A 16,818-nucleotide genomic window follows, 5' to 3' on the forward strand; every position below is an offset into this window, starting at 1 on the left:
TTTACATGATTTGTAAATGATTCTTATTAATTTCTAAATATTGAATTTGCTTTTCCATTTAAAATGAAGGTTTTTTTTGTAAGTATTATGCGATATTAAAATTTGTTACTTTGTACTTTTTTGGCTTTATTTTTTATTTAGTAATAATGTTAGCAATTAAAAAATTTATAATATGTTATATGAAATTTATAATATACAAAATTTAGTGATGTTAGCAGCAAATAAAAGTGATGTCTTTCTTTTAAACGTCGGCGGTAAAATTTTCAGCACTACAAAAGCGACATTGTCTAAATACCCTCAATCACTTCTAGCTTTAATGGCGAATGAAAGCGTTCTCGGCAAGCAAGACAATGACGGTCGTCATTTTATAGACAGAAACGGTAAACTGTTTAAATGTGTTTTGGAATTTCTTCGCACTGGAAAAGTAGTACTACCGGAAGACTTTAAAGAATTCGAGGGTTTATGTTTAGAAGCTGAATATTACAAGTTGCCAGTTTTGTTGACAGTTTTAAAAGAATGTAAAGAGGCAAGACAACTAATGCGCGCAACGCCGTCGCTGCAAATCATGATGTGTTGGCTTCTTGGTAGCGATTCGAAAAACTGCAACGTTTGTCATGTTCAAGTGTACTGTAAGTCTGGTCACAACGGTTTTAAACTTCAACCCGACTCCACCTTTGGTTCAAAACTCACCTTGCAAACTTTTCACAGTTATTTGAATAAAAATGAGGAATGGAAATTGGTTAAGTCAGAGACAATGACTGAAACGTGTGCAGCGGCTTTCTTTCTCTCTATGGGTTTTAAAGAAAAACCATTTAAGCAAGAATTGACATACATAAATGTGAAAATTGAATTATGGATAAATTCAGTTCTGCGTTAAAGTTCATTAAGTATCAATTCTTTTGTTAAACTTTTATCCAAAGCTTTTTTAATGTTCTTTTGCAATTTTATTTATTTGCTCCATTATCCCCAGAATGTATTATTATCCCCAGAATGTATTATTGTATTTGACTTGTTATATTTATTATCTGTGTTACTCGTTGATTTTAAATGAAGTAAGTACAGATTTATTTATGGAAAATAAAACATTTTTATGTTGCAATCATTCGTTTCTTTTTATTGGCTTTTTTATTCAATTAAGTTTATATTTGCTATATTTTATTTATTAAGTTATGTTTATCTCTGCTATATTTTACTTAGTAGTTAATCTTTATCTCTGCTATATTATATATTCAGTAAGTTATACTTGTCTCTGCTATATTTTATTCAGTATGTTTTGCCATTATCTCTGCTATTATATAGTTTTTACTATGGTTTGCTTTCCGTTATAACAAACATAAATTAACAGAACAAATTTTTAATACAATCCTCAAATTACGCTGATATTCAACTCGCGTAATTTGAAGTTATTAAAGATTTGTTCTTTCAGAGCAACAATTATATTTTTATCAAAATTTTGTCGCTTTTAACATAAATATATTGAACATACAAAGTTAAAAGCATTTTATAATAAAGGACTATTTTTATATTAAGCGATGTTTCGATGTGTTTTGATTTTTAACATTTGTAATGCAGAATTTGTGAAAATTGTTTTTATATTAGCAAAAAGTATGGGGCGTGGCACTTGCACAACAATGTGTCCTCACCAAGAAATCGTTGAAAGAGAACAAAAAAGAAGGCTCCATCACTTGGAAATAATGCAAGGATGTGATAAAAAGTCACCACAAGCTGACCATTCTAAATGTGTGAAAGAGTATGTGCGGTCAGCAGCTGGTAGCCAGAAGACTGATCCTCGATTGCTGAGAACTCCGGAAGCTCTTCAAAAGACAACCAAGTATTTGTTAGGTATGCTGTTTTTATTGGCAATTTTTATTTTTAAATCAATTAACAGTAATATGGGTTAGATAACATCAGAAATTGCTTTTTTTATTTAACCAGCATGCTTTAAAAATGGTCGACTTATTCTTTTAAGTTTTAGAGGAGTGGAGATTTTTTATTTTAGTTTAATCTATGATTGCTTTTCTTATGCTGTGTTAAACTAGCGTCAACTGTCGTACTTTTTCTTTTGCAACATACATTTTAAAGAATTTTTACCATTTACAAATGGTTTACGCTATGGATGCTTTCGTATCTTGATGCTACTTTGACATTTCACTTAGTTATTTCGAACATCTATTGTGGTTAAGATATATTTCAAGGCGCTTCATAATGTTTAAATTTGAAAATAAAAAATTATGTAAAAGAAGAAAAATTAAAAGTTGACTCAAATAATTACTCCAGTTAAATGTTTTCCAGTTAAATTTCCAGTTTTAAATTAAAATATTTTCACGGATCTGTTAAATGGTCGCGATGTTGTTAAACAATTGCTGTTTACCTAAGGTAAGCATTTAAGTTGACATTTAAAGGTTTAAAAATGGAGTAAAACGGACGTAAACTCAATTTTGATCTAATTTCCCAGCAATTACTAAAGTTATACTAAAGCAATCGTTATAGTAATGTATTGTTATTATACGTTAATGTTAAATTTGCTGTGTTTATATTTTTTTAACTAAAGAAGCAGTATGATGAAAATGCGAATGAAAAATTATCGAAACGGTGTTTTACTGTTAGCGATTTTAGTTCCAGCCTTTGCGTTACTCTATTGTTACTCTGAATGGTTTTATGGTAATAAAACACAAATTCGTTATATTAAATCGTTATCAAAACGTATTTTGATTTTGAAACGAATCATTAATAGCTTGCTTCAATATCGCAAACCTTTATTGACACCGATTAAGGTTCTTGCGGAAAATTTAAAAAATGATGTCAACCGTAATTTGTATGTTGCAAATAAAATGGAAAGGGATCGGTTGTGTGCTCTAAGAACGTTTAAAGTCTTTGTATTAGTGGCATCCAACGTTTACAACGTCAGGATCAGAAATCAAATACGCAAAACCTGGGGTCATATGAAAGTATTAAAATTGGCAAATGAAAAACGGGTCTTCTTAAATTGGAAAACAATTTTTGTTATTGGCAAACCCATGGTTTTCTCAGGGGATATTGAATTTATTCAAGAGCAAAGTTTAAACAGTGATATTCTTGAAGTTAATTACATGGATATTCCTGCTTTTTCGCCTCTCATTCTTTTAAATGCGATCGAGTTTCTCTCTTTTACTTGTATGTTCGATTATCTGATGGTCATGAATGACCATCAGTTTCTAAACATTCAATCGCTGTTTTTGTTAATACATCAAAAGGAATTTCCCAGCACTGGGTTGTATTTGGGAACCGTTGCTTGTGAAGGAGAAGTAAATCGGAACGGCTCGCAACTGGATGCTATAGAGTCCTACCATAATGGTGTTTATCCTCACCGTGCGAAGTATTGTACTTCTCTCTTGTCATATGATGTTGTTGAAATTCTAGTTCAAAGCTATAAGATTTTGCCGGGAATTAATTTAAGTGAATCCATTGGAGAATTAGTCCTGAGAATTGGAATAAAACCGTCAAGTAATGCAATGTTTGATGAACAACAGTGCATTTTTAACTCTCGTGCTGTTGTTACTAACATAGTAGAGGATTATGATATATGTCTTAATTACCTTCATGACATGGTTACAAAAAATCATAATTATCCTAAAAATTAGCATTTAGTTTGGTTCAACGAGTTGTATTGACTTGTTTTATTAGCAGTTTAGTCTTTTTTTTTTGGATTTGTGTGTTACTTTCATTTGTTCTTGTCTCTTTTGTAGTTTTTTTTTTAGATATAATTTTCTATAGTTTTAAACTTTCTTTTTCAAATTTAATAAGTTTTAATTTACACCAATAGAACTTTTTTCTGTGTGCGTCTGAAATCACTCTTTTTTTGGTATAGAATCATAATAATGATAGCTTATCTAGGAAAGTTCGCTATTTCTATGGTAACGGCTTTTGTATTGACGGCTCTCGTATGTTTTTATCACTTAACTTCGTCGTCAATGAGAAATATACGAATGTCGCGTTTGAGAACAGATTTTTTGTCGCTTGAAAATGAAGTTAAAGATATCTCTAATCAGTTAAAAGAATTTCTGAGTACTTATTAACATCCCATGATCTTACTGTATATTCTAGTTACATAAAACCCTCCAACTTGATACCTTTAAAAATTTGCACGGAAAAAAAACAACTAGTTGTTCTAGTTATGAGCCATAATTTTTTGTCTCGTCAACTTTTTCGTGTTGCTTGGATAAATCAAACATGGATAAACACAACCAAAGGGATGCGTCGCTTAAATTGGGCTTACGCGTTTGTTGTTAACATCCAAAACTCTAACTATTCGCGCGATGAACTGACAAATGAACACCTTCGATTTGGAGATATGCTTTTATTAAACATTCCTTCTGAAGCTGAAGTTAAAACTCGTGCTTTAATGACGGCTCTGCAATGGTTAGACCTGTCTTGTAATTACCAATTTACGCTGCTTTTAGAAGATCACATGGTGTTGAGCCACCTCTTGCTGTATTCCTATTTACAAGATCGAAAGACGTTTCAAAAAGAGTTATTTGCAGGAAACATACAAAATTTCAAAGAACACACGCTAAAAGATGCGCCACCGTTTGCCGAACACACGCTAAAAGATGCGCCACCGTTTGCCGAAAAAAACATTTTTATTATGTCTTCCGATGTTGTGACGCGTATTTCTTTGCAACTTGTTTGGAGCGTAGTTGATATCGATCCAGAAATATTCATTGGAAGGATGGTTTTAAAAAGTGGTATTAATGTAGTTCAAATGAATACTATTCACGATGGACCTGCCAGCTTTTGTCATTTTAAATTAAACATCCATATAGTTCATCATTTGACTGGAAATGACCAGAAATGTGTGAATGAATTTCTAGACTTTATTCGCAATGATGTTCTAGAGTTGTAACGAGTGAACTCTCGTTCAAATGCTACCATTATGACATTTTTTGGTTAAAATTTGAACGGTTTACAAAGGGTGTTCAGTAATTTTTTGAAGTTTTGTAATTTACTTATTTTTACAAAACGATCTTCACAAAATCTACAAGTTAATTAATGGGTTTTTGTTTAATGATTGCTGAAGCTTTTTTCATAAGCTTTTTTATAAGCTAAACATGTTTTTTCAAAAGCTACTAAATTTTGAACTTGTAAAAAAAAAAGTTCTTAAATAGTAGCGAAATTTCTATACTTACAGAATCTTTCATTATGAACCCCCCGTGTAATCCCATCTGTGTTTGCTTCCCTTTTCAAACTATATGAATGTTCAGTTCAATTATACACTGAAGTGCAGAGTAAAAACTTTAGTTTAAGATAAAAGGCAACTAAAATGCCAGTTAAGTTAAAATAAAATTATTAATCATACCATTGATAAACAAAATAAAAAATTTTGTCTCATTTATTAGTAAGATATGATTTTTTTTATTCATTTTATCTGATCGGATAAAATATATGCGGAAAAATAAGAACGCGGCTTTAAACTAATTGTCGAACCATCGCTTTACTTTTTCACCTTCTTCGAGCCAACGCTCATGTACCACTGTCTATATTCTCAACCAAATGGTTACCTAACATTTGTATAATTTGCTAACCTTTACCATTATTTTCCTTCTGTTTTTCGGACTGCCTTTTGAAAATTAAAAAAATTATGTATTTGTTAAGATTTACAACACCGCTTGATAAAGACTTCATTCAGCTTTTAGATACATGATATCGGTCCATGCATTAGCTTAGAACATCATATCAGCATATTTGTCATCAGCCATTGGTCTTTGATATAGCTTCAGGACCAAAGGTAAATTATAAGGAGCATTCGAAACTGAATCCTGGGTAAAATCTGAACCAGATACAGTTAATTTTCTCTTTTGACAAGTTTACAAGAGTACACATAAATAACGAACAGTAACGAACTTTGTCAATATTTAAACTTCTTGCTGGTAGAGTAATCCAATCTATTCCAACTTTATCTATTCAACTGTATCTATTCCAATTTGATCGTAGCCAGTTTTACTTATGGATGTTTAGATTTATCCTCTCAAAAATTTTGCTATCCACTTCTTCAGACTTCAAACTTCTTTGTTGATCTTCAGCTTTCTTTTGTGAATTTTAAAGCAATTTGATATTCTGAAATTTTAAAGCAATTTGATATTCTGAAATTTTAAAGCAATTTGATATTCTGAAATTTTAAAGCAATTTGATATTCTGAAATTTTAAAGCAATTTAATGAAATGATTCACGATAATCATAAATGTTTTCGCGTTGATACTTTTAATCCGGTAAATAAAAATCTTTTATTTGGACTTTCTGAACAATTCTAGCAACATTTTTAAATATATATAACCTTTTTAAATTTTTGCCAGCAGTAGCTTTGTGCGATCATCTGCAACTGCTCGCGACCATCTGCAACTCTTTAGCAATACTTTTCCATTGAATAATCAGACGTTGTGTTTACGTCATTCACATTTGCAACATCCAATGCCATCATCAACAAGTTACTGTAACACACCTTTCAATTCAAGATATCATCATTTGCTTGCTTAGTTTTAATTGAATGTTTATAGCTTTGAATTCCTTTTTTTTTTTTACTGATACGTTCCTTTTACACTTATTTATTTGCACTTTCAAGGTTTGCTGCCAGTCATTATACTTTCCTTGAAATTAAAGAAAACGTTAGGTAAAGGTGGTGCATAAAAAAGGCAATTGTGGGATCGGTGTGTTTCGTATGATATTTGTAACGACCATAAATTTGTATATATATAGTAGAAATTTATTACAACTGGTATGAAAAACGAGCCTGTAATGTATTCATTCTTAAAAAAAAACTTCTCTTTTTTTTTTCGCGCATTACTCTCGCGGCACAGAAGGATCATCTTTTTTTAGAACGGCTTGAAATTAATCTTTTTGAAGGTTTCGAAAAACAGGATCTGTTTTTTTTAAACTAAAGTTTATTTTAAGTAAATTGCAATTCGAAAATAAATTTCGGTGCTTGTTTTAGGTAGAAAGCTATTTTAAAATATTGTAAATTTTGCTAAAGTTGTTTATGAAAAAAATAATTGTATTCATAGTTGTTTTCATACATTGCAAAAGTAAAAAATAATACCTTTAAATCCCGTTAAGTCGAACCTTCAAGGGACAAAGGAAATGGGTTCGACTTAACGAATGCTCGATTTGAGCGAAGTTTTTTCCACAACTGAATTTTTAAGGGACCAAAGAAAACAGTTCGAGGTAGTAAAAGTTCGAGTTGACCGAGTTACAGGGATTTAACTGTATTATTATGTTAACTATCTCCAATTTTTTTATTTTATTTATAAATGTGTATTTTATACAAATTGTTTGCCAACTATTATTTTCTAACTAATGTTTAGGATCGGTACTTGGTTTAGCCATTCATTCGCAGTCGTCGAGGGTGTCGACAACAAATTTCATTTCTGATAGATTGCGTTGTGTTCGGCAAGATATTGTTGTGCAACAGTTGCCATGGCAGCATGCCGTTCCAATACTGGAACGAATCATCCGGTATCATTTGGCTGTTGGATGTCTGCTAATAAAAGAGAGTTTGAGTGATTATGATCCAGTCCTGAACAATAATTTGCTTGATTCATATATGGGAGACTTGTTCGAGTGTTACAATGCTGCAGAACGTGAAAACAAAACTTTGAAATATTCAACCGAATTCGTTAGTTATTATATTTCATTAAATATTCAGAATCCAAGTATTTTCTACAAAGGAAATATTTCCAATTATTACCATAAAAATTGCAGTAGTCGAGCAGAATTGGCTACAACAAAGCTATTAGTGGAAAACTATTATAAAAGAAATTTCTACCGCTTTTTTAAAATAGTTAAAGAATTAACTTTTCTTCAAGTGTGTTGTTTAATTAAGTCCTACAATATAGTCAGAATTAATTTTCTAAAGCAACTCAATATCGCCTTCAGCAACAAATTGCTCAAGTTTCCGTTAGAAAAAATCCAAGAATGGATGCTTTTCAGCTCAACTGAAGAGGCACGAATATTTTTGAACACTTGTGGCTTCTCTGTTCCTGTAGATGTGTCATTTTTATATTTCGATAAAAATTTACTTGTAAAAGAATTCAGTCCTGTTGAGCTCATTGAACTAAATTCTAATCTTTCTTCACAAAATTTCTTTGAAGAGAACCAACTGGAAGCTAAATTTCTTCTTCATACTATTAACAAAAACGATGAGGACTATCTTTCATAAATTGCAAAAAAATTTTTTTTTTTTGTATCCTTTTATATGAAATTTTAAAATTCACGTACTTTTTTTAAGGAGGTCGATTTTGCTTGTAGGTGTTCGTCAAGGTTACATCATCAGCGTGTACTTTTAGTAGATGGTACCCTTGATCTACGTTCTCAGACAACCAGTTTTATTCTTTTTTTATTATTATTTTAGCTATTCCCTTAGGTCAAATGTAATTTTTATTTTCTTTCAATTACTTCATGATGTTTTCTTGTACATGCGTTAAAATTACAGATAGCTTCGTGATGTTTGCTTGTATACGCGTTGAAATTCCTGATAGCTTCACGACGTTTGCTTTTACACGCCTTAAAATCACTAACAGGTTCACGATGTTTTCTTGTACACGTGTTAAAATTACAGATAGCTTCATGAGGTTTGCTTGTACACGCGTTAAAATTGTTATAAAACATTAGACATTTCTATAGCTATAGTCTAAGAATTGCAAAATATGCAATATTTTGTCCAACTTATAGACCACCTGTTATCATTTAAATTTAAAAAAAAAAACATGTGATAATCTAAAAACAATAACTATTAACTTTTGAGCGGGAAATGATTGAAAATTTTTAACAAATTTTTTTTTGTAATTCTGTTATAGCTGCATAACACGCCACTACTCGGATTCAATCTGTAATGTGCAATCTGTAATGTGCAAACCTCTAGTGTGCAAAGATAAAGAAGTTTGATTAAACTCTCGATAAAAATAACACGCTCATATTCAAACAGATTTGAGAAAGTTATTTAAACAAAAAAACGAATTTTAATGTTAAATTTTCTATAACACTACCAGACATGAATTTTTATACAAGACAAACTGTAACGAAAACATTTAGTTATTAATAAATGATGAAAGAAAAAGTATAGTTTTGATAGTCTAGGTCGAAAAATTTTTTTGTAAAATGGAAATTTTTATTTCTCCATTTTTCATATACTTTATACTAAGAGTAGTCGATGGTTATAATTTCTATGATGCTTTTACTCTAATGAATGCATAGGACAAACACATTTATTTGACTTGATATTAAAAAAATTATCATGTATTATCACTTAACATTATTATTACTTGAGCTGAAGAACAAATTTGTAAAAATGGTGATAATTTTAATTGTTGTAATGAACCAATTTATTTTTGTCAATTTTATCTAATTCTTCATCGACCGTTTAATTCATGTGAGCAAATGTTAAGTTTCAGTTTTGATGAAATATAATTCTTACTATTTTATAACTATTTTTGCTATTTCAGATTATTTGGAATGTCTCAGAGACGGAAGTGCTATAACGATCCTAACAAGTTCTGTTACATTTGCGGGAGGTTTATGTGTAAAGGAGATGAGCGTTCCATTACACCTCGAGTTAAGACCCTGTATTATGCTTATTTCAAGATGAAACTAGGGGATGAGGACAAGGTTTTCGCCCCCCACAAGATCTGTGTTAAGTGTCTGTCTAACCTTTCCCTGTGGTCTAAGGGTAAATTGAAGAGAATGCCTTTTTCCTTTTTTTTGTTCGTTATGACACATTTCAGTGGAGAGTTTGCTCGGATCTGAAAGTTGTAGGTCTGCTGACAGGTATGCAAGGAGGTTACGTGAAATACACATGCTTCATATGTTTGTGGGATAGCCGCGCTAAACATTAGCATTACATCAGGAATGAGTGGCCAGCACGAGGCAATGCGACCAGACACTCGAAAACTTTTGAAAAACCAACAGTTTACTGATTCCTTGTCCCCGATTGAGCTCAGAGCATGGAAGGCTTTGAAAGACTGTGTGGAGAACTCTCAGGGTAAGTATTTGAAAGTTTTAGGAATTAAGTACATAATACTTGTATTCTATCAAAGAATTTCTTCTTTGCACTCATTTATTCAGGCAAGCACCGGTCGGACGGCTATAAAGACATCATCTCAGAACTGCTATCAGCCTGCAAAGAAATGAATGTGCACATGCCCCCAAAGATTCACTTTTTGCATAGCCATTTGGACTTTTTCACCAAGCATTTTGAGAGAAACATTACAGACGAGCATGGAGAACGTTTCCACCAAACGATTTCAACTATTGAGCATCGCTACCAGGGGCGCGCCAATGAGAGAATGATGGCTGACTTCTGCTGGCTGACTTACAATCCTATTTAGTTTGTCTTTTGTCAATTATACACTCATATACCTTAACAACATCGCTTAGTTTTATTACAAAAATGGGAAAACCGGTACCTCTAGTTTACCAAAAAATGGTTCGACCCTGACAAATTTGGCTATGCATTTGGTCTTCAGGGCCATCCAAGGAACATTATTTTTGTTTCAAACCTCTTGTATAAAGTGAAAAGTGAAAAAATGTCTAGTAGTGTAATAGATTTCCTATAGTTTTTGTGATTATTGCTGAATTTCTTTTTCTAAAATTGTGATGAACCTTAATCACTGAGTTTAAGCACATTTAGGACACTGGTTAAAGTAGTTTATGGGCGTTTGCATAAAAATATCTATATATTTCATGGTCGAGCTACCACGTTAGCTGTAGAATTGTTCGCTATTGTTTGTTTTTAGAATCAATGTGCTTTGAACTGAGGATTGACAATTCTCGTCGGGTAGTATTCGATATAGATGAAGATAACAACCTTACAAATAACTAACAAATTCGAATGGCCTGGAAAAATTGTTACTATATATTTGTTTGAAGACATCCACAACTTTTGCTTTGTGAACCCTAATCAACATTCACTGCAGGGGTATAAAGGTTCCACAAAGAATTCAATCTTTAATTAACTTTCAAAGTTATACCTGGAACAAAAAATGACTCCAAACAAACTTTTAAAATCCAAAGAAACTAGCCTGTCAAGATGGTCAGAAAAAAATTATTAGTACAAGGGGTAAAAAAATGAACCGGAATAGTAAATAGTAATAAACGAGGAAGTATATTCAATGCCGTAGTTTGTATATGCAGCAAGTTTGTAGTCGCACTTATGTTAATTTATGCAAAATGATGAAAGCAAAGGTAATGAAATAAAAATAGAAAATGCATCACCAGTAATATTTTTATTACATAAGTCAAAAGTTAAATCTCTAATAAAAGATTTTTAAATTGGTTCAAACCAATAATCAAAGTTGTTGAGTTATCAAAAGAATCTAAAGTTGTACAGATACTCAATGGTCTTGTTGCACATTCAAAAAAGTAGCTTGCTATACATTTATCTCTATCTCCCCATGCTATAGACTGCAATCAATAGACGTTGTATTCTTTAGAGCACCTAATATATAGTACAATGAAGCCATGCAGAAATGGACATTTGAATATTTCAAGACCGGCAAGTGGCAAAATTCCTTTTCGAGAATATGGTCAAGAAGCATCTTTAAGGCTTGTTAAGAAAGATTTCAGAAGAGCATGTCTTGATGTAGTAAATGTAAAGTTTACTTGAGTGTAAACATTTGTTTTTTAGGCTTTCAAGGAGGTGCTTAGTTTTGTATTTTTATTGTGAGGAAAGGGAAAAGTTAAAAAGAACGACTGGGAAAAGACGTACACACGAAGACTCATCAAACTGCAATATAAATAAATGATTAAGCGGAAAGAAGAAAAGTTAAAAAAAAACAGGGAAAAGACGTAAACACGAAGACTCATCAACCTATCACATAATTAAATGCAACCGAAAAAAAAACTGTAAAAAGCTGAAAAAGAGTTAAAAGCATTGGAGAAGGGGAAGGACAGAAAGAGAGGAAGACGGAGTTTTAAAACAGAAGAATTTTAAATGGAGAGTTTTTGTGATTTTAAAATATTTAATAAACAAGTTTTAAAAATGATTGAGGAAAAAAAAAAAGAGATTTTTAATAAACAGAAGGAGTAAATAATTAAACAGAAGTCAATAGAAATATTGATTAAAGAAGAATAAACAGAAGTTTTGGCCGTTTCAAATAAAGTGAAAGAAGATATATTTGTGCAAAAAAAGAAAAACCAAAAAGAGGAGCAACTGATAAAAACAGTATCGAACACTACAAGTAGAGCAAGAGAGAATGTTATTTGTATTTTATAAACGTAATGAATAAAAGAGTACTAACCATTACACAATAGAACATTTATTGAGGTATTTTATATAATAGAATAAACTGAGGACGGTAAACACAACCTTAACCCTTTAACGATTAAACCTTGCCCTAACCAAACAATTCCCAAACTATTAACCTCGACCCCAACTTCCATATACCTTCCACATACCCTAGAACCTAAACCTCCTGGACACTTCGTACTACAGCTTCATAACCATAATAACACTAATAAAACATTTACATTAAAAACGCCACCCTCACATTAAAAACGCCACCCTCACATTAAAAACGCCACCCTCACATTAAAAACGCCACCCTCACATTATCAACTTAAGTAACAGTTATAACATGAGAATGTTGTAATTGTTGTTCATATTAATTAATATTACTAGTTCTGTTAATGGAAAAAAACATCTGCATTGAAATTGCAGTTTTTTTGATGTTTTTTTCCCCACAGTGCATAAAGTCAAGTATACTGGACAAAATTTTTTTGGGAGTTAGGGGCAGTTATTTTTAAAAAAAACATTTGGCTTCATACCATGTAAGCATTGTTCATGTAAATTTTCGATAGGAATGTATAATTTTAAGGTACTCTTGCATTTAAGAGTTAAGAAAACTTTTTTTTCAGAGGATAATGAATTCCATGTTCTGATAACACATTGTGTACAAACTCTTTGAGAAAACGATTCAACTATTCGTAGAATGTTCCTGCATCAGCATTCGGTACTAACACAATATATTTGACGTTTCTAATACATTCTTTTCTGATGGAAGGTGAATGGTTTTATTTTTGCTAATTTTTGCATAATATATATTTATGGGCAATATTCGCATTCACAGCATATATATTAAAGGTTCATGCTTACATTTAGAATGTACCAACAGTACAAATATCTCTTCGTCTATATAAAAACCATTTTGGTCAAAGACTTAATATTTCTTATGCAAGAATAAAGTACGTGTCCAATCTGCACAAACATTGATCCGTATTTTATTCTCCGTAATTCATCTTTAACTGAAGACAGTGTTTGATCAATTTGTGCGCTTGTTGGCGCTACAAGTTTAACTTGATTGGTATCAATTTGGAGTTATTAAAAAAGCTGCGCTGAACTACACACAATTACAACAAATATTTTCTGTCTCAGTTTTGACTAGTTGGTCGAGTTTTAAAAAAAGGTAGCTTTTTTTCAAGTTACAACTATATGATCTGGATAAAAGTTGTTGCAGTCATTTAATTAGTTTTTTGGACCTTAAAAACATTAAGTAATTACAAAAATATATGACTAATTTATAGTGATATAAAGACCATAAATTTTATAAGTTATGGAGTATTAAATTTTTTGTTTGACAGACTCTTCTTTCTCATAGCTCCCGCTATGAGAAAGAAGAGTCTGTCAAACAATCATTTTCCCTTCATAAGAATGGGCCTAGGAAACTTTCGCTTTTATAATGTAAACTAAACAAAAAAATAAAAATACAAAAATAATTATTAAGATATCTCTTTCGGTCTGAACTAAATTATTATTTACATATCTCGAAGCAATTCGTCATAGAAATAAGCAATTGTATCCGGTAAAAAGTACAAAAATTTACATATAGAGCTAAAAAAAGGTTATCACAATTTAAGGGATAAATATTTTTACAAACAAAACAGTTTTTATAATTTGCCTTTTTTTAAAAATTTTTTTTGAAATAAACAAGCAGCGAGATAAAAAGCAGCAAAAAAATTACTTTAAAAGGCTATGGATCCGATTGTTTGAAAGGCTTCGGTCACGGTTATTTATTGAAAATCACTCTTTTCAAAACTGATTAGGATATTTAAAAAATTAACTTTTCAAAAAAGTTTGTTAAAAGTGAAAACCTGTTTACGTTTTCCTTTTATCTTACAGGTTTGAGCTGAACAAAAGTTCTCAGAATTAAAATTATTCTCAACTTCACAAAACATCAAACACGCCATCTTGCATTAGTTTTATTGGCCACGCACGTGGCTTTGCACGTCCTCAAATTTCTTAATTTCACAATGACTTCCTTTGCTGAAGGTCTTTCTAAGGGGTTAGCTCTCCACAAAGATTTAACGAGCTGTAAGTAAGATCTGTTTTCTCGTTCCATTTTTACTGTTATATCTGGTCTTAAATTGTAAGAAACTACTCCAAAAATCACCACGTACATGTTTTCGTTTCCGTACGGTCTTTCACGGGTAAGCAGCTGCCAAAGGTATATACCGTAAGAATACATGTCGGCTTTACAAGTAGGGAATTCGCCTAAATACGAAAATAAAACATTCGTTATTGCTGCTATAGCAACTTGTTTGCATTTCAAAATTTAACTCATAAATAATAAAGGTAGAAGTGAACACAACTTGCAAATTTTAATGAAAAATAAAGGCGACCTTACAGTTAGGATTTTAAGGTCGCGTTTGCTTTTCATTAAAAAAAAAGCGACTAAAAAAAATATTTAAAAACAAATGGTGCAACAACGTTACACAATTTTTAAACAGCCACAAATATTTAAAAATATTTTATACAGACTTTTATTCTGGTTGAAATAGCAAACCTTTTATGAAAACCTTTTAAAAAAAAAAAAAAGGATTTTGAACGACAGAAACGAGAAAAGTTCTTTAAAATAACTTTTGCTCGTCATTATAACCTTAATTTTTTTTTAACTTTTCACAACAATTTTCTTTTTTTCTTTTTTTCTCTCCTTAGCCGAGTGCAATGAAGCAGAAAATTGAATAACGAAGATTATCGTCCGCAAAAGAAAAGTAACTTTTCAATACCTAGTAACGTTTGTTTAACGCGGCAAAAACATAGAAACAACAAAAAGATTTTTAAATACTATACAAACATAAATATAAACGCGATTTTAATTTGCGCGTAACTTTTAAAATGCCCACACCGCTTTGAAGCAAGACAATGACTTTTTCTAATAGTCTGAGAGCGTTTCACTTTTTTTTCTTCAAACAATATCTTTCTATAGCTATATAGAACACTGCTTTTTTAATCATATCTATGTAGAGACCGAATAATTCATGTTGCTATTTAGTGGCGTTTCTAGCAAATTGTTAGCAAGTATTTGCCGCGGTTCGTATTCACAAAAGTACACTCATAATCAACGATATTAAAATAATAAAATTAGTAATTCAAAATTAATAAGACCCATTAAAATCGATTTTCTGTATAGAAAAAGTCGTTTAAAAACATTTTTTACCTTTGAGTAATTCGGGACTTCTGTAAGCCAATGTTCCGGTTAAATATGAGTTCGTAGGGGTAGTGGGTGAAGCTTGTCCGTTTTCTGCTAATATTTTTGAACACCCGAAATCTCCGAGTTTACAAGTGTTTTTGTAAGTTACCATAATGTTTGCGGGTTTAACATCTAAATGAGCAATGTTTTGCTTATGAATGTAATTTAAAGCATTGGCAATATCAGAGGCAAACCTCATTCTGAGAAATGACGTTATATTTTCTTTATCATCGTTAATCAATGTCAGCAAGTTGTGTTTTCCAGCAAACTCCATTAAAACAAGCCTGTCACGTTTAAGCTCTACACTTTGATTGGTGGCTGCCAAAATCCGCACAACATTACGATGGGATAATGTCATTACAGCTCTTTCTGCTTGAAATGATTCACTGACTGCATGAGGATTCTTTAGATTTTGATGAAACCTTTTTAACGCAATCTTGCGACCAAAACAGTGACCCTCAAAGACTTCACCGAATCCCCCTGAACCTAAAAATTTCCCAATTTCTAAACGTATGCTCTTCTTATCATTGACAAGATTTTCGTTTGATTCTTCGGTAAATGAACAATTTATTTCATCTGGAATGCTACCTCTTGAAGAATTAAGGGAATCCCTGTAACTACGACGTGTACTGCATGTGTATCTCATTTTGACTGATTACTAAAGCGAACTTGATTCACTCTAATAAGAAATCCAGTTTCTAAACACTCTTTGTGCAGATAAATCCACATGAAAGTCGCCCGCAACTTTTTGTGAGATATCAATATAAGAGTGTTTCTTAAGTAGATGAAAACAAAAGTGGACATCGGAGATGAAGAAAATTTATACAATATTTGGCTAAAAAAGTCACGTGTTCAGAATCTTTTTGTTCATATCAAGCCAATCAAATGAAATTATGAAAATAAACGAACCGTAGAGGTTCTGTTTGGCTTTTGTTTATGCAACAAAAGAAAAGCTTTCACAGTGATAAAAAAAAATTTAACCCATCATGCCGAGGTGCGGAGAAAGTCGTTGATCTATAACTCTGTAAATATATTGTACATGCACACTTAGATAAATATTTTAGTCGTCTTCGTTGACTTGCAATTTTTTATGGTCTATCTAATTTTACATTTCATAATCAAGCTCATTCTGAATAAAAATTCTAGAAAATTTACGAATGGAGTAAAAATTCATTAAAAAACAAACTTTTAACAAGCAATTCACGGGATCATTTAGCAAGATAACCAAAAGCTTAGGAAATTACAGTTCGTGACGAAGAACGCGAGGTAATTCGAGGTTTATGCTGGTGCGTGAGCCCTCCGAACTGTTGAATGCTAGCAGAGCATT

At 31.6% G+C, this 16,818-nt stretch overlaps 5 protein-coding genes across 10 annotated transcripts; 4 read left to right on the plus strand and 1 right to left on the minus strand.

The window, feature by feature from the left end:
* Positions 1–74: 74 nt before the first annotated feature.
* LOC149890824 (uncharacterized) lies at positions 75–1,116 on the plus strand. The gene has a single exon (XM_090081107.1). The coding sequence runs from the start codon at positions 173–175 to the stop codon at positions 875–877; it is 705 nt and encodes a 234-aa protein (XP_089937233.1). The 5' UTR covers positions 75–172; the 3' UTR covers positions 878–1,116.
* A 217-nt stretch (positions 1,117–1,333) lies between these two features.
* Positions 1,334–10,587, plus strand: LOC145180270 (SAC3 domain-containing protein 1-like). 6 transcript variants are annotated; one of them, XM_090081093.1, is made up of 4 exons: positions 1,501–1,842; positions 7,335–8,600; positions 9,471–10,006; positions 10,090–10,587. In XM_090081093.1, the coding sequence occupies exons 1-2, from the start codon at positions 1,533–1,535 to the stop codon at positions 8,186–8,188; spliced, it is 1,164 nt and encodes a 387-aa protein (XP_089937219.1). In that variant the 5' UTR covers positions 1,501–1,532; the 3' UTR covers positions 8,189–8,600; positions 9,471–10,006; positions 10,090–10,587. The 6 variants fall into 6 exon arrangements, with proteins under 6 accessions (XP_079911261.2, XP_089937222.1, XP_089937223.1 ...); XM_090081092.1 differs by having other exon boundaries at positions 7,335–8,549; XM_090081094.1 differs by having other exon boundaries at positions 1,524–1,842; positions 7,335–7,645.
* On the plus strand, positions 2,309–3,760 carry LOC149890825 (uncharacterized). Its single transcript, XM_090081103.1, has one exon. The coding sequence runs from the start codon at positions 2,559–2,561 to the stop codon at positions 3,618–3,620; it is 1,062 nt and encodes a 353-aa protein (XP_089937229.1). The 5' UTR covers positions 2,309–2,558; the 3' UTR covers positions 3,621–3,760.
* Positions 4,154–4,989, plus strand: LOC149890826 (uncharacterized). The gene has a single exon (XM_090081106.1). The coding sequence runs from the start codon at positions 4,154–4,156 to the stop codon at positions 4,880–4,882; it is 729 nt and encodes a 242-aa protein (XP_089937232.1). The 3' UTR covers positions 4,883–4,989.
* Positions 10,588–13,734: 3,147 nt separating the features above from the next.
* On the minus strand, positions 13,735–16,818 carry LOC145180272 (serine/threonine-protein kinase mos-like). The gene is made up of 2 exons (XM_080055137.2): positions 15,459–16,818; positions 13,735–14,512 (listed from the first exon to the last, which is right to left on the minus strand). The coding sequence occupies exons 1-2, from the start codon at positions 16,135–16,137 to the stop codon at positions 14,196–14,198; spliced, it is 996 nt and encodes a 331-aa protein (XP_079911263.2). The 5' UTR covers positions 16,138–16,818; the 3' UTR covers positions 13,735–14,195.

Source organism: Hydra viridissima, unplaced genomic scaffold (genome assembly GCF_058129835.1).
Source record: "Hydra viridissima isolate aposymbiotic clone 2 unplaced genomic scaffold, HvirCarnegie_v1 scaffold_3, whole genome shotgun sequence".
Lineage (NCBI taxonomy): Eukaryota > Metazoa > Cnidaria > Hydrozoa > Anthoathecata > Hydridae > Hydra > Hydra viridissima.

Coding starts and splice junctions, on each gene's coding strand:
- LOC149890824 (XM_090081107.1), top strand. CDS start 173: ATGTTATATGAAATTTATAATATACAAAATTTAGTGATGTTAGCAGCA.
- LOC149890826 (XM_090081106.1), top strand. CDS start 4,154: ATGAGCCATAATTTTTTGTCTCGTCAACTTTTTCGTGTTGCTTGGATA.
- LOC149890825 (XM_090081103.1), top strand. CDS start 2,559: ATGATGAAAATGCGAATGAAAAATTATCGAAACGGTGTTTTACTGTTA.
- LOC145180272 (XM_080055137.2), bottom strand. CDS start 16,137: ATGAGATACACATGCAGTACACGTCGTAGTTACAGGGATTCCCTTAAT. Junction 14,513..15,458: donor AAGTCCCGAATTACTCAAAG/GTAAAAAATGTT, acceptor TTTCGTATTTAG/GCGAATTCCCTACTTGTAAA.
- LOC145180270 (XM_080055135.2), top strand. CDS start 1,533: ATGTTTCGATGTGTTTTGATTTTTAACATTTGTAATGCAGAATTTGTG. Junction 1,843..7,334: donor GACAACCAAGTATTTGTTAG/GTATGCTGTTTT, acceptor ACTAATGTTTAG/GATCGGTACTTGGTTTAGCC.